Raw genomic sequence first — 21,873 nt, forward strand, 5'->3', positions numbered from 1 at the left:
GTTATTGATCGTTTCTCCAAGTGTGTCCATTACGTACCCCTTCTGCTTACCCTCTGCTTTCGAAAACCGCTAACCTAGTTCTTCACGTGCTCAGACGCCACGGCATCCCCATTGATATCGTCTCGGACCGAGGTCCGTAGGTCTCCTCCCAGCTATGAAAGGAGTTCTGTCCTCTGGATACCATCCACAATCCAACGGCCAGACGAAGCGGGCGAATCAAAATCTGGAGTCTGCTCTGCGCTGTGTGGCTGCACGCAATCTCACCTCCTGGAACCTCCTTTCTCCCGTGGGTGGAATATGCCCACAACTCCCTCACCAGCTCCGCCACAGGTATGTGGCATGTTATGGTTTCCAACCACCTCTGTTTAAGGAACAGGAGCACACTGTGGCGGTGAGGGAAGCATGTACGACGAGTACAATCCATTTGGAAGAACGCCATGGCTGCTCTAGCTCGTTCAGCGGAAAGAAACATGCGGTTGGCGGATCTTCATCACTCCCCTACGCCTGTATACAAGGTGGGTCAGATGGTTTGGCTCTCCTCCCGTGACTTTCCTCTCCAGACCGAATCACGTAAGCTCACGCCACGCATCATTGGTCCTTTTACGATCACTAAACACATTTCATGTGTCTCTGGTCAAGCCTGTCTCCACCAGTACCCTTTGCCCTCCGGGCTGGTGTCCCCCCGCATCATTCATCGACAACTGTCCTGCTTTCACGGTGTCGCGCATCCCTTGGGGGGGGGGTACTGTCATGATTTCTGCCCTGCAGTTCCTTTTTGGAACTCGGGTGGGGCTTTGTGCCTCGCTTTGCCCTCTCCCTCCCTCCCTCTCCAGCATCACCTCCTTGCCCTGCTCTCAATCAGCGCTCATCACTGCCTGCGTATATAGTATACGAATCCAGCACCATTACTATCATCCGTGGTACACAGGCCGACTCTTGTGATTCGTTCTCTTGTGTTCGATTGATTACTTGGCTACCCGCTTTTGTACTGACTCTCTTGTGTTCTCCTTCACCCCCACTGTTCCTTCCGTGTCACCCGCTTCGCTGCCCTCTCCAGCCACGCCGTCAAGCTCTTCCACCTGCCCACGCTCCCGCTTCCTGCACATTCCTTGCTCTGATGGACCACCATCACGCCTCGGATATACTACCCCTGAGCTACCCCCAAATAATCATCCACTTCCTCCGCCTGCTTTTGGGCCAGGTCCAATATCATACGATTACTAATTGTGACAAACCTTTTGTATTCTGCAGGTAAAATGCCTTTAGTGGTACCAGGTATTATACTGAACAAGAAATACAAAAAAAAAAAAAAAAACAGCACTCTATTGTGCATACAAATAAATAACAGCTTCTTCCCTCCTGTGATCAACTTCTTAAACACCTAACCTGCAATTCCATTATAACATGCTGGCAATTTTTGGACTTGAGTTCGTTGTCACATTTCTGTGGGGCCAATGATGTATTACTCGTGCACTCACTGTAGTTGTCTCGCCGTGCTGCACTATTTGCATATACTGGCCACTCATGCCAGAGTAGCATCTGCTCCATTTGCACACTGATTGAGGAGTATCTGCAACATTTGCACAATCGACATTGTCCCAGATGATCGCACTACTCGTCACTTTAAACCGCATACACTCCTTGAAGTCTCGGCGCCCTTTGCACAATGCTCATTGCACCGGACTATTGCAATATTAGTCATGCGAACTGCTCTAAGTGCTAGAGGAGTCTGCATCTTTTTTTGCACAATTGTCAAAAAAAAAAAATAATGTAGCGGCATTACCAGATAACTAGCAACCCTTTACTGCTCAGTGACGTTTTTTTTGTCAATGTCTTTATGTCTCCAAAGTGTTCTCTGTCAATTGTCTGTCTGTTGTCGTACGAGAGCGGCTCCAACTACCGGAGACAAATTCCTTGTGTGTTAAATAAAGATGATTCTGATTCTGATAGCATTGCTGACAGACTGGATTAGCACATCTGCCTCAGAGTTCTGAGGACCGGGGTTCAAATCCAGGCCCCGCCTGTGTGGAGTTTGCATGTTCTCCCCGTGCCTGCGTGGGTTTTCTCCGGGCACTCCGGTTTCCTCCCACATCCCAAAAAAAACATGCATTAATTGGAGACTCTAAATTGCCCGTAGGTGTGACTGTGAGTTCAAATGGTTGTTTGTTTGTATGTGCCCTGCGATTGGCTGGCAACCAGTTGAGGGTGTACCCCGCCTCCTGCCCGATGATAGCTGGGATAGGCTCCAGCACGCCCGCGACCCGCGTGAGGAGAAGCGGCTCAGAAAATGGATGGATGGATGGATATAATGTCATATTCCTATATGTATTTCAATATGGCAGATTTTCAAACACTGCTGAGCAAAAAAGACATCAAGGCTCACCTCAATTTTTCCAGAAGCCATAATAATTATCCCCAAGACTTTTGGGAAAATACTCTATGGTCTGACGAGACAATAGTTGAAATTTTTTTAAGGTGTGTGTCCCATTACATCTGGCGTAAAAGCAATACTGCATTTCAGAAAAAGAACCTCATACCAAAGGTAAAATATGGTAGTGGCAGTGTGATGGTCTGGGGCTGTTTTGCTACTTCAGGACGTGAAAGACTTGCTGAGATAAATGGAAAAATTAATTCTGCTGTCTACCAAAAAATAGGGTGACCTACAAAAGGGGAGGTAGAAGCACGCAGGTGGATTAGATCTTGCGCAGACGATGTCATCTGAAGCAGGTTACCGACTGTAAGGTAGTGGTAGGGGAGAGTGTGGCTAGACAGCATAGGATGGTGGTGTGTAAGATGACTCTGGTGGTGGGGAGGAAAATTAGGAAGATAAAGGCAGAGCAGAGAACCATGTGGTGGAAGCTGAGACAGGAAGAGTGTTGTGCAGCTTTTTGGGAAGAGGTGAGACAGGCAGGCAGGCAAGACTGGATCACTACAGCCAAGGTGATCAGAGAGACAGGCAGGAGAGTACTGAGTATATCTTCTGGCATGAAAGGAGAGAAGGAGACTTGGTGGTGGAACCTCACAGTACAGGAAATTATACAAGAGGTTAGCTAAGAAGTGGGACACTGAAAGGACCGAGGAGAGGCGAAAGGAATACATTGAGATGCGACATAGGGCAAAGGTAGAGGTGGCAAAAGCCAAACAAGAGGCATATAATGACATGTATGCCAGGTTGGACACTAAAGAAGGAGAAAAGGATCTATACAGGTTGGCCAGAAAGAGGGATAGAGATGGGAAGGATGTGCAGCAGGTTAGGGTGATTAAGGATAGAGATGGAAATGTGTCGACTGGTGCCAGCAGTGTGCTGGACAGATGGAAAGAATACTTTGAGGAGTTGATGAATGAGGAAAATGAGAGACAAGGAAGAGTAGAAGAGGCAAGTGTGGTGGATCAGGATGTGGCAACGATTAGTAAGGGGGAAGTTAGAAAGGCATTAAAGAGAAGGAAAAATGGAAAGGCAGTTGGTCCTGATGACATTCCTGTGGAGGTATGGAAGCATCTCGGAGAGGTGGCTGTGGAGTTTTTGACCAGCTTGTTCAATAGAATTCTAGCGCGTGAGAAGATGCCTGAGGAATGGAGGAAAAGTGTACTGGTGCCCATTTTTAAGAACAAAGGTGATGTGCAGAGCTGTGGCAACTATAGAGGAATAAAGTTGATGAGCCACACAATGAAGTTATGGGAAAGAGTAGTGGAGGCGAGACTCAACAATATGGTTTCATGCCTAGAAAGAGAACCACAGATGCATTATTTTCCTTGAGGATGTTGATGGAAAAGTACAGAGAAGGTCAGGAAGAGTTACATTGTGTCTTTGTGGATCGAGAGAAAGCGTATGACAGAGTACCCAGAGAGGAACTGTGGTACTGCACGCGGAGGTCTGGAGTGGCAGAGAAGTATGTTAGAACAATACAGGACATGTACGAGGGCAGCAGAACAGCGGTGAGGTGTGCTGTAGGTGTGACAGAGGAATTGAAGATGGAGGTGGGACTGCATCAGGGATCAGCCCTGAGCCCTTCATGTTTGCAGTGGTGATGGATAGGCTGACAGATGAGGTTAGACTGGAATTCACGTGGACCATGATGTTTGCAGATGACATTGTGACAGAATATATGTGCATGAATGAGAGGGGTGGAGGGGGAAGAGTGAGGCAACAGGGAGAAGAGATAGCGAGGGTGGAGGACTTTAAATACTTGGGGTCAACAGTCCAGAGCAACGGTGAGTGTGGTAAGGAAGTGAAGAAACCGGTCCAAGCAGGGTTAGAATGGGTGGAGGAAGGTGTCAGGTGTGTTATGTGACAGAAGAGTCTCTGCTAGGATGAAGGGCAAAGTTTATAAGACAGTGGTGAGGCCAGCCATGATGTACGGATTTGAGACAGTGGCACTGAAGAGACAACAGGAAGCAGAGCTGGAGGTGGCGGAAATGAAGATGTTGAGGTTCGCTCTCGGAGTGACCAGGTTGGATAAAATTTGAATTTGCGCTCATCAGAGGGACAGCCAAGGTTAGATGTTTTGGAGACAAAGTTATAGAGAGCAGACTTCGATGGTTTGGACACATCCAGAGGAGGGAGAGTGGGTATATTGATAGAAGGGTGATGAGGATGGAGCTGGCAGGCAAGACAGCTAGGGGAAAACCAAAGGGAAGGTTGATGGATGTCGTGAGGGAAGACGTGAGGGCAGTTGGTGTTAGAGAGGACGATGCAGGAGATAGGCCTGCATGGAAAAGGATGACACGCTGTGGCGACCCCTACCGGGACAAGCCCAAAGGAAAAGAAGACTCACTTGTCACAATGTGTGACATAGTGGTTATTTAGCTGTGATTAGCTTGTGATGTCCAAGTTACCATCTGTCCGGGGTGAGACACTTTCCAGTCAGCCTGCGCAATGCTCTCTTTGACTAATTTGGTCTTTGTCTCTTAGTAAAATTAGTGTTAGCGTTTTGCTTAAGTACAGCATGTCCGTGAGGGAATTTTGTACCGTGGCTCAAATGTGTTTCCCAACCTTTTAGCTCTCGATCGTGCTGTCATGAAGAAAACCTGGTTGAAATGTCTCACGAATTGATGTTTGGCCTCGATTTGTCGACGGCGGCGGTCAGCAAAGTTATGAAATGCCCGTCATGTTTTATCCTCGATTGTGTTTTCATTACTGCAAAACCAAACCCATACTTCTGATATCAACTTTGCTAGACGTTCTCAAACGTCTTCAACAACAAGAACAGTCCAGGTACCTTGATTTAACCTCACCAGATTGCACTTGTGAGGTTTTGTGTTGTGCTCAGTGGCTGAGCCACCGTCATATTTCCTGCACTGCGCATGCCCAGTGCATCATGGGAGATGCGGTTTGCCTGAGACTGGCCGACTCAAGAGCTACTGTAGCTCACACCAGCTTCATCAAAAAACAAAAAAACTTACGCATCCAATATCAAGTCTACTGTACGTAAATCCAAATGCGTTATTTCCTTAACCCTAACCCTACAATCAATTGGTTATCGATTAAAATGATTTAAATCAATTTGTTTTTGTCCAGAAGGCTAAGTAGCAGAGGACAGATCAATCCAATGGGATTGTGGGAATATCAATTGACACGTCGATATAAAGACTAAATTGTTACACCCCTAACCCTAATAATAATAATAATAAGGATTTCTTCCTGCCTGGCCATATCGCTTAACAACCAGTATTAATCACTGTGTGCTTGTGTATGTGTGGGGGTGTGTTGTCGTGTGGGTGTATTTTGTGTTTATCTTTGTTTATACACTTGTATATGTGGGTATGGTAGTCGTTTTTAAATGTTGTTTGCTATTTTGTCTGTTTCAAAAATGTTTTGATATATATTTATATTGAGATTACATTTCCTCCTCATATTTTGTGAAGGTCATTTGTTTGTATTTGTTTTAGATTTGGTTTATGCTTGGACATTATTTCAGTTCCACACTCAATCTGCTCTAAAGTCTCACTCCATTATTTGATATGTAGAATTTTTTCATTGTGGTTAAAGTCAGCCAAGTACAGCAATGCCTTGATGGTTTTTTTTGGATGATTTTTCATCCAAGGCCTCGTCGCTTCGGCCAGTTTTTGCTTTAAGTTGCGAGCATTTTGTTTTGGAGGGTTTTGAAAGGATTAAAGACATTACAATTCTGTTCAACGGGGACAATGGCTTTGATATACAAGACACCTGAGTGACTCTCACTGTTTGAACAATTGTATTTTATTAAGGATCCCATTTACACTTTTCAACCTTTTCACCAAACGTCAAAAGTCTCTTCACAATCTATTTCTATCAATCATTTGCTCATTTTTTAAACATTGGACAAATTATTTTGGCACCAGTGCTAATTCTCAAAATTTGTCCACAAGAGGCTTTTAGAAGACACAAAGAAAACTAAAAGATTGATCAAATAAAAGATGGTAGACAGAATACAAGAATGTCGATTTTTGTAAATCAGTAATCACTGATTGTAATTTCCTTTGAAATTAAACATTTACTTTTTCATTGAAAGCTTCTTGATCACTGCTGTTCTCACCAGCGCACTTGTGTTTCTTAGCCCGATACTTAAGAGAGAATCTTTGACCACAAACCGAGTAGGAAAAAGGTTTCTCACCAGTGTGGATTCTTGTGTGACCTCTTAAGTTACTCTTTGCAGAGAATCTTTGACCACAAACAGATTAAGCAAAAGGTTTATCACCTGTGTGGGTTCTTATGTGTCTTTTTAAGTTTCCCTTTACAGAGAATCTTTGACTACAAAATGAGCAGGCAAAAGGTTTATCACCTGTGTGGGTTCGTATGTGTCTTTTTAAGTTTCCCTTTACAGAGAATCTTTGACTACAAAATGAGCATGCAAAAGGTTTCTCAACAGTGTGCGTTCTTGTGTGTCGCTTTAAGTTTCCCTTTACAGAGAATCTTTGACCACAAACTGAGCATGCAAAAGGTTTCTCACCAGTGTGTGTTCTTGTGTGTATTTTTAAATCTCCCCTCTGAGTGAATTTTTGACCACAAACTGAGCATGCAAAAGGTTTCTCACCAGTGTGTGTTCTTGTGTGTATTTTTAAGCTTCCCTTCACAGAGAATCTTTGACCACAAATTGAGCATGCAAAAGGTTTCTCACCAGTGTGAGTTCTTGTGTGTATTTTTAAATCTCCCCTCTTAATGAATCTTTGACCACAAACTGAGCAGGTAAAAGGTTTCTCACCAGTGTGTGTTCTGGTGTGTATTTTTAAGCTTCCCTTTACAGAGAATCTTTGACCACAAACTGAGCAGGCAAAAGGTTTCTCACCAGTGTGGGTTCTTGTGTGTCTTTTCAAGTCTGCTTTCAAAGAGAACCTTTTACCACAATTTGAACAGGCAAAAGCTTTCGCTCCAGTGTGTATTCTCATGTGTTGTTTCAAATACTTCTTACAAGCAAAGGATTTCAGACACATAGAACATTTCAATCGTTTGTTGTCAGTGAGACATGTGATATCACCTTCAGACTCTTCATTATCATCATCATCCTCATAATCAGTGTGAGGAGGGTGTGATGTCATGTCGCCACTATCTGACAGTGGAGCTAAGAGTCCGTCTGCTTGTGATCCTCCACGGTGGTCTTCATCACCTTCTGTTGTTCTGTGTTGACTTGAGCTGCTGTTTGGTGGCTCCGCCCCTCTGCTCTCCTCACTTTGACCTTCATTTTCACTCTTCAAAGGGTCACCAGTTGATGGAAACTTGGTGATATCCTCCTCTTCCTCTTTGATGTGGTGGACCTTTTCATCCTCCTCTTTAATGTGAGGGGGCTCTGGCTCCTGCCGCTCAGGACGAACATCTTCACTGATATCTGCAAGACACAAGAAGACATGCACATGGTTTGGTCAAGTCAATTCTCATGTGCCTTTGTGTTGTTTGTGTGTTTATGCGCAGCTGTGTGTTTTATGTGCACATTTCTCTGACAAAGCAACCTTCAGCGCGATTACAAGAATGTATGCCTTTTGCTTATCTGTCGCCGCACGGCTAATTGGAGAACTTTTTTGATAAACTCTGTCAAAGAACAGAGAATTTTTCACAACACGCATACATGCTTTGCATTGCGTCCTTCTTACGAATTGAACTTCATGCACAATATTCTTTTCCGCTTCCTGGACATTTCCCAAGTCCCAAGTCAAATCCCACCCTTTGGGCTACCAGCAAATATAGGGTTAATCAGGAACTATCCACCAATTCAATTGAACCTAAACTGCTCATCCACCAACACTGCCAGCATCCACTTCGCACAGCTGCTGTTGACGATAGTTCTCTAGTATTGAAGTCGATACCTATTGGGCCAAATTCCGTTCGGAATACCTCGTGCAGCCCTGGGGTCATATTAATTCACGTAATACCAACATAGAGGTAAGAACTTAAATGCGCGAAGCCTACAGTGAAAACAGTGAAAAAGTGGACCAATGAAGCAAAGACGGAACTTCAAAGCTGTTTAGACTGCACAGACTGGAGTGTCTTTGAAAATTCAGCTGGCAGCCTGGATGAAAAAACGGACACTGTCACATCTTATATCAGTTTCTGTGAAGATGTGTGTGTACCAACAAAGTCATTTCACACTTTCAATAACAACAAGCCGTGGTTCACTGCTAAACTTAAGCAGCTTCACCAAGCTAAGGAGGACGCATTATCAGAGCAGGGACAGGGCCCTGTATAATCGAGCTAGAAACCAGCTGACTAAAGAAATTAACATTGCAAAGAGGAACTATGCAGCAAAGTTGGAAAAACAGTTTAGCGCTCACGACTCTAAATCAGTCTGGCATGCATTCCGATCGCTGACCAATTACAAGCGACTATCCCCCAAGCTGAGAACAATAGTAGACTAGCCGACGACTTCAATACCTTCTACTGCAGATTTGTAAAGGACACTTTCACACCCCACACCCACCCAGCCGCACCACCGACCACAATCACAGCTCTGACTTCTGCGTTAACCATCCATGAACAGGATGTGAGACGCATCTTCAAACAACAAATGATTAACAAAGCGCCAGGCGCAGACCTTGTGTCCCCATCCTGCCTCAAAGTCTGCGCGGAGCAGCTCGCTCCAGTCTTCACACAGATGTTCAATATATCTCTGGAACTGTGCGAAGAACCATCCTGTTTCAAACCCTCCACCATCATTCCAGTCCCCAAGAAACCAACAATACTGGGTCTAAATGACTACAGGCCTGACGCCTTGACATCTGTAGTCATGAAGTGCGTTGAACGTCTCGTGCTGGACCACCTCAAGAGCATCACAGGTCCCCTGCTGGACCCCCTGCAGTTTGCCTACCGAGCAAACAGGTCTGTGGATGATGCAGTCAACATGGGACTGCTCTTCTCTCTCTCCACGAACGACTGCACCTCAACACACCCGGCTGTCAAACTCCAGAAGTTTGCAAATTACACCAGTGTCATCGGCCTCATCAAGGATGGTGACGGGTCTGCATATCGACTGGAAGTGGAGCGGGTGGAGCTGTGGTGCGGCCAACACAACCTGGAGCTGAACACGCTCAAGATTGTAGAGATGATCGTGGACTTCAGGAGGCATCCTTCGCCACAGCTGCCCCCCACGCTGTCCAGCTGCCTTGTGTCAACTGTGGAGACCTTCAAGTTCCTGGGAATTACAGTCTCTCAGGACCTGAAGTGGGCGACCAACTTCAACTCCGTCCTCAAAAAGGCCCAGCAGACGATGTACTTCATGCGGCTTCTGAGAAAGCACGGCCTGCCACGGGAGCTGCTGAGGCAGTTCTACACAGCGGTCATCGAATCAGTCCTGTGTTCTTCCTTCACAGTCTGGTTTGGTGCTGCTACAAAAAAGGACAAACTCCGACTGCAACGGACAATCAAAACTGCTGAAAGGATTGTCGGTACCCCCCTACCCACCCTTGAGGACTTGCACGCTGCCAGAACTAAGGCAAGAGCGTGCAAAATCCTCTGGGACCCTCCACATCCCGGTCACCGGCTATTCCGGCTCCTTCCCTCAGGTAGGCGCTACCGATCAATGCAAACTAGAACTAGGAGACATTCCAATAGCTTCTTCCCTCTTGCCATCAACTTCTTAAACACCTAACCTACAATTCCATTACTACACGCTGGGAATTTTTTGACTTGAGTTCGTTGTCCCATTTCTGTGGGGCCAATTATACATTACTCGTGCACTCACTGTAGTTGTCTCGCCATGCTGCACTATTTGCATATCTGTTGTTGACCAATACTGGCCACTCATGCCAGAGTAGCATCTGTTCCGTTTGCACACTGATTGAGGAGTATCTGCAACATTTGCACAATCAACATTCTCCCAGATTATCGCACTACTCGTCACTTTAAACTGCAGCCACTCCTTGAAGTCTCGGCGCCCTTTGCACAATGGTCATTGCACCGGACTATTGCAATCTTAGTCATTCGAACTGCTCTCAGTGCTAGAGGACTCTGAATCTTTTGCACAATTGTCAAAAAATAAATAAATGTACCGGCATTACCAGATAACTATTAACCCTTTTTTCGCTCAGTGAGTGTTTTTTGTCAATGTCTTTATGGACGAGTTGGCAAAGGAGTGGATGTCAGGTTGTGGTCACGAGATGGGTTCCACAGTGGCCTCCACAAATCAAACACCTTATGACAAAGCTCAAGGAGAGTGCAATCTGGAAGAAGACCGACAACGCAAGCGCCTCCTGCGACCCACGGCCCTCCTCACGCAGCACTTCTGCGACTCGGTGTGAGTGATTGTGCGGTCTGCTGACTGGTGTGTTGGTGTGTGTATGTACAGGTATGTGTGTGGTGTTTGAGAGACTGCTGGAATCTTGGCCATGTGTGAAAGTGCATTGTTTGACTGATTACAGGAAGATCTGTTGTTTGTTGTGGATACTGTATGTATCTGTGTGAGTGTTATAATGTAATGTGTTGGGAGCTGTTGCTGGAGGGGAAAATTTTTTTTTTTTGAAGATTGGTGATGAACTAGTGTGAGTAATCCATCAATCCATTTTGCTCGCTTATCCGAGGTCGGGTTGCGGGGGCAGTAGCTTTAGCAGGGACGCCCAGACTTTTCTCTCCCCAGCCACTTCATCCAACTCTTCCGGGGGGATCCCGAGGCGTTCCCAGGCCAGCCGAAAGACGTAGTCTCTCCAGCGTGTCCTGGGTCGTCCCCGGGGTCTCCTCCCAGTGGGACGTGCCCGGAACACCTCACCAGGGAGGCGTCCGGTAGGCATATGAATCAGATGCCCCAGCCACCTCATCTGGCTCCTCTCGATGTGGAGGAGCAGCGGCTCTACTCTGAGATGCTCCCGGATGACCGAGCTTCTCACCCGAGCTCTAAGGGAGAGCCTGCGGAGAAAACTCATTTCGGCCGCTTGTATCCAGGATCTTGTTCTTTCGGTCACGACGCACAGCTCGTGACCATAGGTTAGGGTGGGACCGTAGATCGACCAGTAAATCGAGAGCTTCGCCTTTCGGCTTAGCTCCTTCTTTACCACAATGGACCGATACAAAGTCCGCATCACTGCAGACGCTGCACCGATCGATCTCCCGTTCCGTTCTTCCCTCACTCGTGAACAAGACCCCAAGATACTTGAACTCCTCCACTTGTGGCAGGAGCTCATCCCCGACCTGGAGAGGGCACATCACCCTTTTCCGACTGAGGACCATGGTTTCAGATTTGGAGGTGCCAATTCTCATCCCAGCCGCTTCACACTCGGCTGCGAACTGCTCCAGTGAGAGTTGGAGATCATGGCTTGATGAAGCTAACAGAACCACATCATCTGCAAAAAGCAGAGATGCGATACTGAGGCCACCAAACCGGACCCCCACAAGACTCCCTGAGGGACACGGTCGAACGCCTTCTCCAAGTCCATAACACACATGTAGACTGGTTGTGCGAACTCCCATGCACCCTCGAGGACCCTACCGAGGGTGTAGAGCTGGTCCACTGTTCCATGGCCAGGACGAACACCACACTGCTCCTCCTGGATCTGAGATTTGACTTCCCGATGGACCCTCCTCTCCAGCACCCCTGAATAGACCTTACCAGGGAGGCAGAGGAGTGTGATCCCCCTGTAGTTGGAACACACCCTCCGGTCGCCCTTCTTAAAAAGGGGGACCACCACCCAAGTCTGCCAATCCAGAGGCACTGTACCCGATTTCTACGCGATGTTGCAGAGACGTGTCAACCAGGACAAACCCCACAACATCCAGAGCCTTTAGGAACTCCGGGCGAATCTCAACGACCCACGGGGCACTGCCACCGAAGAGCTTTTTAACCACCTCGGTGACCTCAACCCCAGAGATAGGAGAGCCCGCCTCAGAGAACCCAGGCTCTGCTTCCTCATGGGAAGGTGTGTCGGTGGAATTGAGGTCTTTGAAGTATTCTCCCCACCGACTCACAACGTCCCGAGTCAAGGTGAGCAGCGCCCCATACCCAATATAGACAGTGTTGGTGGTGGACTGCTTCCCCCTCCTGAGACGCCGGATGGTGGACCAGAATTTCCTCGAAGCCGTCTGGAGGTCTTTCTCCATGGCCTCACCGAACTCCTCCCATACCCAGGTTTTTGCTTCAGCGACCACCAAAGCTGCATTCCGCTTGCCCAGCCGGTACCCATCAGCTGCCTCAGTAGTCCTACAGGCCAAAAAGCCCCGATAGTACTCCTTCTTCAGCTTGACGGCATCCCTCACCGTTGGTGCAAGGGAAAACCGAGTCCATTGTTTGTCGTCATCATAAGGGGTCTTTGAGCCGTGCTTTGTCTAGTCCCTCACCTAGGACCTGTTTGTCATGGGTGACCCTGCCAGGGGCATAAAGCCCCAGACAACTTAGCTCCTAGGATCATTGGGACACACGATGACAGCTCAAGGAGGGGGGTGTGAGTTATATTTTAGTTTTGTTTTGTTTTTATGAAGTAGTGAGAATAAGTCTTAGAGACCTGAAAGGGAGTAGCCTACTGATAAGAAGACAGATTCCATTGGGGGGGGGGGGGGGGGGGGGGGGGTGAGATAAGGAGGCTGCTCAAACTCTTAGAATAGTGCAACTCAAGATTTACACAAAATAATAATATTGATTGGATTGCGTTATTCGATTGCGATAATTATCAGTGTACATTCAAAGTTAAATATAGTAGAATTTTAACAATTTCAACAAACATATTTAACCCTTAAAAGGATTGTTAATGCTGCACCCTGCATTTCCTTATGGCATTCAGAGATTTTTTTAATTTTTCTTTTTAGAAGACATTGAACATTGGCAATTGTTTTTTTCCCCTTTTTTCCTCCAGTCATCACTTTGCGCAGCTGTGTTTTTTTTTACGTTGTGTTGTCTGTGTGTTTATGCGAAGCTGTGTGTTTTTATGTGCACATTTCTTTGGCGGCGCAAACTTCAGCGCGATAAGTGTCCGTCTGACGTGTGCCCTGCAGTCCTCTTCACTCTTGGCCTTTCTGATTCAACCAAGCCCTTTGTTCAGTTTGTGGAAGAGCGTCATAGCGACCTCATTCGCCTGGTGGGTTATCTGCTAACTTTGTGCATTCCTCACTGTGTGACTTCTATCTTACAGGGGCAACGCTCTTCTCACCTGTTTTGACTTCCTCATCACTCCCTTCTCATTAGTCGGCGCGAGCGGCTTGTTTGATAGCACTCACTGAGGTCCGGTGCCTAGCAGAAGGTAAATCTGTCACAATCTATACGGACTCTCCTTATGCCTTTGGAGTGGTTCATGACTTCGGCGCCCTCGCGTCTTTTTGAATTTTGATGGTAAACCTATTCTCCACCATGACGATGTTGTCACTCTTCGACGCCATCCTTCTCCCTTCTGTTATCGCTGTCTGCAAATGTACAGCACACACCATGTTTGACCCCGTCTCTCAAGGGAATGCACATGCAGATGCCGCAGCCAAGGCTGCATCACTCCTACCTCCTCCATCTTTCCATCTCTCCTCTCCTCGCTCATCCCCACCCTCGCATGCCCCTCTTCTTCTCACTGACCTTCACTCGGTCTACTCCCACTGAACGCATTTTGTGGCGTCAGTGTGGTGCGTCTTTTGTGGTGGTGCAGTAGAGAAGGAAAAAGGGAATTTGAAAGCCAAATTGAGTAAATGTTGTGAAGACACCAAATTAAATTGGATTAAGTGCCTACCTACCAATTGTCTTGTATATGAGGATGCATGTGCGTCCTAGACAATTTGTCTCCCTTTGAGATCCTTTTTGCAGGGCCTCCAAATGTCGGATCGAATCCTCCGATGGGCACACATCTTTGCGTAGACAACATGAATCAGGGATCGCACGTCTTTGACTAATTTGCTCCACAATTCTTCTCAGCACTGCCCAGAGCAGCTGACGGACCCCACAAAAACATCCAACCTGGCGACTTTGTGCTGATTAAGAGCTTCCGGCTGAAAATGTGGAGACATCAGCGCTGGCTGGGGCCTTTTCAAGTCCTCCTTGTGACCCACACTGCCGCTGATGTTGCTGAGAGAGCTACGTGGGTTCACATGTCACACTGCAGGACGTTTCAAGCGCCTCCTGTGGTCCCACCTCCTCTCCTCCTTCACCTTCTGCAACGGGTGGTTGGAAAGCCCGCCTGATAAAGCTGAATACTGACCGCGTCCGGAAAAGAGCTGCTTGCTGCGTAAGTCCGACATGGCTGAATAGTCTCTCATGATTATGACTGTTAGCATACTTTTTTTTAGCTACATTCAATACTGCTAACTGATGGCATGTCTATATGTCATAGAGGAGCAGAAGATAGGTTATAAAAGCCAAGCAACAACCAATCACCTGTTGTCTGAACTGACGCGAACACACAGAAGAAGATGACTTCTCCAGGGGGTTTCAAACTCCTTCTCTTTGGTTTAGCATTACTTGCCATCATTATTGTGTTCAATATGTGACGTGCCAACTATGACGAGCTTCTTTGGTTGCATGCGATTGCCACTACCTCTGCTCATTTCACCTCCTACAGTCTGACGGTTTAGTTTCTTTACGCCCTTCAAGTGGCACGCTCTCAAAATCCCTCAAACTGCTGTTTATTTTTTTCATGCAGCTGCAAACCCACCTGTAGTGCCTTCCCCACATCCAAATCCGTCATCACTCTTTCCTCGCACCTTAACTTCTTTTATCTGTCCACAGTACCTTAACCAAACCATCCTTGAGGTTCTTGTTTCTAGCTGGTTCACTGGACTTGATTGGCATACCGTATAGCTCTTGTTTTCTGTTTCTCTCTTCTTATGCATGGTAGGCTCAGTGTTTGTCCAGTATACCCGTGTGGCTCCACTGACCCTCTCTCTCCTCTCCTACTTGTGACCGATGCTTTCCTGACCTGCTTCCTTGTGCTGAGTGTTTGACTGATATGACTGACCCGGACTCGGATTCTTCGGTCTAGTTTTTTTGTTTGATTTTATTACAACCTGTTTATGAAGGATTTTCTTAAACCTACATTATAGTGTTTTTTTTTTGGGGGGGGGGGCGTTGTTTGTTTATTACATGTTATCCCTTTCATATTATTGTTTACTAATTTTTCATTTTGTTTGATTGATTAATTGATTATCAAAAGGGGGAGTGCGTTGTGGCAAAATAACAAAACAGTCTATATACTCTTTTATTGTATTGTCCCATAGTTTACTTCAATAGTTCTTTGTTCTTGTGTGACTTTTTAGCTAAATGGTTTCTGGGTCCTTTCCGTCATACTGTTTTGGTGGTTGTACCAACCTCCCTTTTCTCTCAAGGACAAAATAACTGTATGAATAGGTCTTTCTTTCTTTCTTTCCTCATTCCCCTCCCATTTTTTCAGTTTAATTTGGAATTGCTTTCGCATATGTGTCTTAGAGACGGGCAGAGATCCAAGCAACTGTAACCTCTCTGGACTCCTCTCTCTCTTTGCAAAGGTATTATTAAAACTACAAGAGATAAGATTGTTTCCTGATTTAATTAACAAGGGCTTGCAATGGATTAGATATTTCCATTCTTTTTAATGGGGGAAATGGATTTCATAGACAAGCAAATTGAGTCACCCTCAATGTTTTAAGAGGTGTATTTTATTAAGAATCACAAATACACTTTACAATGCAACTCTATGGGGGGCACAAACCAGTGCAAACTATAGGCCGGTCCCAAGCCCGGATAAATGCAGGGGGTTGCATCAGGAAGGGCATCCGGCATAAAACTTTGCCAAACAAATATGAGCATTCATCTAAAGCATTCCATACCGGATCGGTCGTGGCCCGGGTTAACAACGTCCGCCCCCGGCACTGTTAACCTGCAGGGCGCTGGTGCAAATTCAGCTACTGTGGGTGGGTCGAAGACAAAGGAGGGGTGGAAAGCGGGTTCTTAAGGCAGAACGAGAAGAGGAAAGCACAGAGCCTAGACTTGAATGTGGGGACTTTGAATGTTGGGACTATGACAGAAAAACCTCGGGAGTTGGTTAACATGATGATTAGGAAAAGTTTGATATATTGTGTGTCCAGGGGACCAAGTGGAAAGGCAGTCAGGCGAGACGTTTAGGGGCAGAGTTAAAATTATTTTACCATGGTGTAGATGGGAAGAAAAATGGAGTAGGGGTTATTTTCAGGGAAGAGTTAGCTTAGAATGTCTTGGAGTGGAAAAGAGCATCAGATCGAGTGATGAGGCTGAAACTTGAAATTGAGGGTGTTATGTATAATGTGAATTGCGGCTATGACCCACAGGTAGGATGTGACCTAGATCTGAAAGAGAAATTCTGGAAGGCGCTAGAACGAAGTAGTTCTGAGCATCCCAGACAGAGAGAGAGTCGTGATTGGTGCAGATTGTAATGGACATGTTGGTGAAGGAAACAGGGGGTGATGAAGAAGTGATGGGTAAGTAGGGCATCCAGGAAAGGAACTGATGGTGGTAGACTTTGTAAAAAGGATGGAAATGGCCGTAGTGAACACTTTTTTCTAGAAGAGGCAGGAACATAGGGTGACCTACAAGAGCGGAGGTAGAAGCACGCAGGTGGATTACATCTTGTGCAGACGATGCAATCTGAAGGAGGGTCCCGACTGTAAGGTAGTGGTAGGGGACAGTGTGGCTAGACAGCATAGGATGGTGGCGTGTTGGATGACTCTGGTGGTGGGGAGGAAGATTAAGAAGACAAAGGCAGAGCAGAGAACCATGTGGTGGAAGCTGAGACAGGAAGAGTGTTGTGCGGCTTTTCGGGAAGAGGTGAGACAGGCTCTCGGTGGACAGGAGGAGCTTCCAGAAGACTGGACCACTACAGCCAAGGTGATCAGAGAGACAGGCAGAATAGTACTTAGTGTATCTTCTGGCAGGAAAGGAGAGAAGGAGAGAAGGAGACTTGGTGGTGCAACCTCACAGTACAGGAAATCATACAAGAGGTTAGATAAGAAGAAGTGGGACACTGAGATGTGACGTAGGGCAAAGGTAGAGGTGGCAAAAGCCAAACAAGAGGCATATAATGACATGTATGCCAGGTTGGACACTAAAGAAGGAGAAAGGGATCTATACAGGTTGGCCAGAAAGAGGGATAGAGATGGGAAGGATGTGCAGCAGGTTAGGGTGATTAAGGATAGAGATGGAAATGTGTTGACAGTAGTGTGCTGGACAGATGGAAAGAATAGTTTGAGGAGTTAATGAGGAACATGAGAGAGAAGGCAAGTGTGGTGGACCAGGAAGTGGCAATGATTAGTAAGGGGGAAGTTAGAATGGCTTTAAAGAGGATGAAAAATGGAAAGGCTGTTGGTCCTGATGACATTCCTGTGGGGGTATATGGAAGCATCGAGGAGAGGTGGCTGTGGAGTTTTTGAACAGCTTGTTCAACAGAATTCTAGCGGGTGAGAAGATGCCTGAGGAATGGAGGAAAAGTGTGCTGGTGCCCATTTTTAAGAACAAGGGTGATGTGCAGAGCTGTGGGAACTATAGAGGAATAAAGTTGATGAGCCACACAATGAAGTTATGGGAAAGAGTTGTGGATGCTAGACTCAGGACAGAAGTATGGTTTCATGCCTAGAAAGAGTACCACAGATGCATTATTTGCCTTGAGGGTGTTGATGGAAAAGTACAGAGAAGGTCAGAAGGAGCTACATTGTGTCTTTGTGGATCTAGAGAAAGCCTATGACACAGTACCCAGAGAGGAACTGTGGTACTGCATGCGGAAGTCTGGAGTGGCAGAGAAGTATGTTAGAATAATACAGGACATGTATGACGGCAGCAGAACAGGGGTGACGTGTGTTGTAGGTTTGACATTGGAGTTTAAGGTGGAGGTGGGACTGCATCAGGGATCAGCCCTGAGCCCCTTCCTGTTTGCAGTGGTGATGGATAGGCTGACAGATGAGGTTAGACTGGAATCCCCATGGACCATGATGTACGCAGATGACATTGTGATCTGCAGTGAAAGTAGGGAGCAGCTGGAGGAACAGTTAGAAAGATGGAGGCATGCACTGGAAAGGAGAGGAATGAAGATTAGCTGAAGTAAGACATGAATGCATGAATGAGACCGGTGGAGGAGGAAGAGTGAGGCTACAAGGAGAAGAGCTAGTGAGGGTGGAGGACTTCAAATACTTGGGGTCAACAGTCCAGAGCAATGTTGACTGTGGTAAGGAAGGGGGAAGAAACGGGTCCAGGCAGGTTGGAACGGGGGGAGGAAGGTGTTAGGTGTGTTATGTGACAGAAGAGTCTGCTAGGATGAAGGGCAAAGTATATAAGACAGTGGCGACGCCAGCCATGATGTACGGATTTGAGACAGTGGCACTGATGTTGAGGTTGGAGTGGTTGGAGGGTGATGAGGATGGAGCTGGCAGGCAAGAGAGCGAGAGGAAGACCAAAGAGAAGGTTGATGGATGTCGTGAGGGAAGACCTGAGGGCAGTTGGTGTTCGAGAGGAGGATGCAGGAGATAGGCTTACATGGAAAAGGATGACACGTTGTGGCGACCCCTAACGGGACAAGCCCAAAGCAAAAGAAAAAGACAAATACACTTTACAATTTACTACCAAAAGTCAAAAGTTTCTTTCCAGTCTTATTTCAATCAATCATTCACTTATTTGATATTGACATCACTCAAACATTGGGTAAAATGCATGCATTGCTTGAAGGAAGTATGGGTCTTCATGGTCCATAGTTCAGAAACAAGTTCATTTTACGTATTTTTTGCTCAAAAAAATTAAACCAGCAGTCATTTCCTGTAATATCAAAAAGTTTGGGAGGAATTGGTAAAAAACTAACGCCCCTTTTTCATCGCCAAAATCGAAAATTAAAAAGCACTTGCATCGCTGGTGTGGGAAAAACAACGCACGATACCATGAAGTGGCAGGAATTAGTCATATTTTATATATCGTAGCTGTCAGGTGGAATACCCTCACCTTCAAAATTACAACTTATCAGGAAGTTAAAAAATTAATTAATTAATGAATTAAGTAAAAAGAAAAAAAAATACAGCTTGCTTGAGTATCCAAACACTGGTTCGTTCAAGTTGGTATTATATCTTATATTGCTGTCATATACTGTATCATTGCATCACAGGAACAACAGTTAGTACCCAAAAATTATGTTCAATCACTAATTTAATGTACTGAAAAATTGCAAATTTATTTGGATGTAATCATTAAAGTGATACAAACACAGCGGGCGAGTCCCAAATCCTTGCAAGCCTCATGAATGAACCCAAGAAAAGGGGCTTAACATCCAAAAACTGTAAACAATCATCACCAAAATTTATGCGGACATCTCTACTCACGGCAGCTGCAACCTCTGAAAATATTAGTATAATATAATACGATCAGTCCATTTTTTTTAGATTTTATGGATCAGATAAGATCGAATCAGACCAGCTGCAGTTCCGGGACATTAAGCGACGTAACGCGTTTGGCCGCGAGACCATCGACACGGGTCAGCCGACGTTATGACAAAGTACGTCTGTCTCAAAATGCCGCCGACAGAAACGCCTACTGGGACATCTGAGTGGCATTTGTGGTGCAATCGACAAAATTGAGCGGACGTTTGAGCAAATAAATCTGCAAGAATTCCTTCATGTGGGACGACATTGGCTGTCTTCTTTCCTCAATGAGGCAGTTCACTGTCGATTTTTTTCAACAACAAGCTTCCCAAACTTTCTAGAACTAGGGAATAAGTGCCTATGGTCACACCAATAACTAGTCCCTTTCAAGTATTTTGGGAACAGCACTAATTCTCAACACTTGCACACGGGAGACTTTTAGAAAATATATGGACAACAACAAGACAATAAAAGCTGGGACACACAATACAAGAATGTAGATTTTTGTAAGTCAGTAACATTGGAATTAATTTTTTTAAACATTTGCATTTGCATTCAAATCTTCTTGATCACTGCTATTCTCACCAGCACACTTGTGTGTCTTCACCCGATCCTTACGAGAGAATCTCTGACCACAACGCGAGCAGGAAAAGGTTTTGTCACCAGTGTGCATTCTTGTGTGTGTTTTTAAGTATCTCTTCTGAGTGAATGTTTTACCACAAACTGTGCAGGAAAAAGGTTTCTCACCAGTGTGGGTTCTTGTGTGTATTGTTAAGCTATTTTTACCAGAGAATCGTTGTCCACAAAATGAGCAGGAAAAAGGTTTCTCACCAGTGTGCGTTCTTGTGTGTGTTTTTAAATTTGTCTGCTGAATGAATGTTTTACCACAAACTGTGCAGGAAAAAGGTTTCTCACCAGTGTGGGTTCTTGTGTGCATTGTTAAGTTTTTCTTACCAGAGAATCGTTGGCCACAAAATGAGCAGGAAAAAGGTTTCTCACCGGTGTGTGTTCTTGTGTGTCTTTTTAAATCTGTATTCTGAATGAATGTTTTACCACAAAATGTGCAGGAAAAAGGTTTCTCACCAGTGTGGGTTCTTGTGTGTATTTTTAACTTTCCCTTTTCAGAGAATCTTTGACCACAAACTGAGCAGGAAAAAGGTTTCTCTCCAGTGTGTGTTCGTGTGTGTCGTTTTAAGTGTTCCTTCATAGAGAATCTTTGGCCACAATCTGAGCAGAAAAAAGGTTTCTCACCAGTGTGGGTTCTTGTGTGTATTGTTAAGTGTCCCTTCATAGAGAATCTTTTGCCACAATCTGAGCAGAAAAAAGGTTTCTCACCAGTGTGGGTTCTTGTGTGTATTGTTAAGTTTTTCTGACCAGAGAATCTTTGACCACAAACTGTGCAGGAAAAAGGTTTCTCACCAGTGTGGGTTCTTGCGTGTAATTTTAAGCTTTCCTTCACAGAGAATCTTTGACCACAAACTGAGCAGGAAAAAGGTTTCTCACCGGTGTGGGTTCTTGTGTGTCTTTTCAAGTTTCCCTTCCAAGTGAATCTTTGACCACAAACTGAGCAGGAAAAAGGTTTCCCTCCAGTGTGTGTTCTCACGTGTTGTTTCAAAATGCTCTTATTAGCAAATGTTTTCCCACACGGAGAACATTTCCATTGTTTGTTGTCAGCGTGACATGTCATTTCACCTTCAGACTGTTTATCATCATCAGTGTGAGGAGAATGTGATATCATGCTGTCACTGTCTGACAGTGGAGGTAAGAGGCCATCTGCTTGTGATCCTCCACAGTGGTCTCCACCACCTTCTGTTGTCATGTGTTGACTTGCGCTGCTGCTTGGAGGCTCCGCCCCTCTGCTCTCCTCACTTTGACCTTCATCTTCACTCTTCAAAGGGACACCAGTCGATGGAACCTTGGTGATATCCTCCTCCTCCTCTTCCTGTTTGATGTGGGGGTATGCTTCTTCCTCCTCTTTTTTAATCAAAATGGGCTCCTCTTCCTCCTTGATGTGGCGGACCTCTTCATCCGCCGTTTCCTCTTTAATGTGAGGGGGTTCTGGCTCCTGCTGCTCAGTAAGATGATCTTCAGTGATGTCTGCAAGACAAGAAGAAAAACACACATGGGTTGGTAAATATTTTCAAATGTGTTTTATGTTTTAGATTTAT

At 45.7% G+C, this 21,873-nt stretch overlaps 2 protein-coding genes across 9 annotated transcripts in view; one reads left to right on the top strand and one right to left on the bottom strand.

The window, feature by feature from the left end:
• Positions 1-16,506, top strand: LOC133472584 (uncharacterized). Of its 5 annotated transcripts, none has more exons than XR_009786761.1 (3): positions 1-515; positions 13,519-13,626; positions 14,280-16,506. XR_009786761.1 is itself a non-coding variant. In XM_061763651.1 (2 exons), exons 1-2 carry the CDS (start codon positions 8,976-8,978, stop codon positions 13,569-13,571), a joined length of 1,047 nt encoding a protein of 348 aa, XP_061619635.1. In that variant the 5' UTR covers positions 7,794-8,975; the 3' UTR covers positions 13,572-16,506. The 5 variants fall into 5 exon arrangements, 1 of the variants encoding a protein (XP_061619635.1); XR_009786760.1 differs by lacking the exon at positions 1-515 and adding an exon at positions 7,794-9,969; XR_009786762.1 differs by lacking the exon at positions 1-515 and adding an exon at positions 9,980-10,700.
• The window catches only part of LOC133472548 (gastrula zinc finger protein XlCGF57.1-like), a 24,526-nt gene continuing 8,834 nt past the window's right edge, over positions 6,182-21,873 (bottom strand). For 2 of the 4 annotated variants that reach the window (XM_061763545.1, XM_061763542.1), the window contains exons 3-4: positions 21,209-21,802; positions 6,182-7,802 (exon numbers count right to left, since the gene is read on the bottom strand). In XM_061763545.1, the coding sequence (XP_061619529.1) occupies positions 6,658-7,802; positions 21,209-21,802 (1,739 nt within the window). In that variant the 3' untranslated portion in view covers positions 6,182-6,657. Of the gene's footprint in view, positions 7,803-15,972; positions 21,803-21,873 lie in introns of those variants that run through there. The other 2 variants (XM_061763547.1, XM_061763546.1) reach the window with 2 other exon arrangements.

The sequence above is a fragment of the Phyllopteryx taeniolatus genome, chromosome 23 (assembly GCF_024500385.1).
Source record: "Phyllopteryx taeniolatus isolate TA_2022b chromosome 23, UOR_Ptae_1.2, whole genome shotgun sequence".
In the NCBI taxonomy this organism is placed as follows: Eukaryota; Metazoa; Chordata; class Actinopteri; order Syngnathiformes; family Syngnathidae; genus Phyllopteryx; species Phyllopteryx taeniolatus.

Excerpts from the sequence above, each read along its gene's own strand:
- LOC133472584 (XM_061763651.1), top strand. The coding sequence starts at position 8,976 with ATGATTAACAAAGCGCCAGGCGCAGACCTTGTGTCCCCATCCTGCCTC. Across the intron at positions 9,970-13,518 it reads ATTCCGGCTCCTTCCCTCAG|GGGCAACGCTCTTCTCACCT; the intron begins GTAGGCGCTACC and ends TCTATCTTACAG.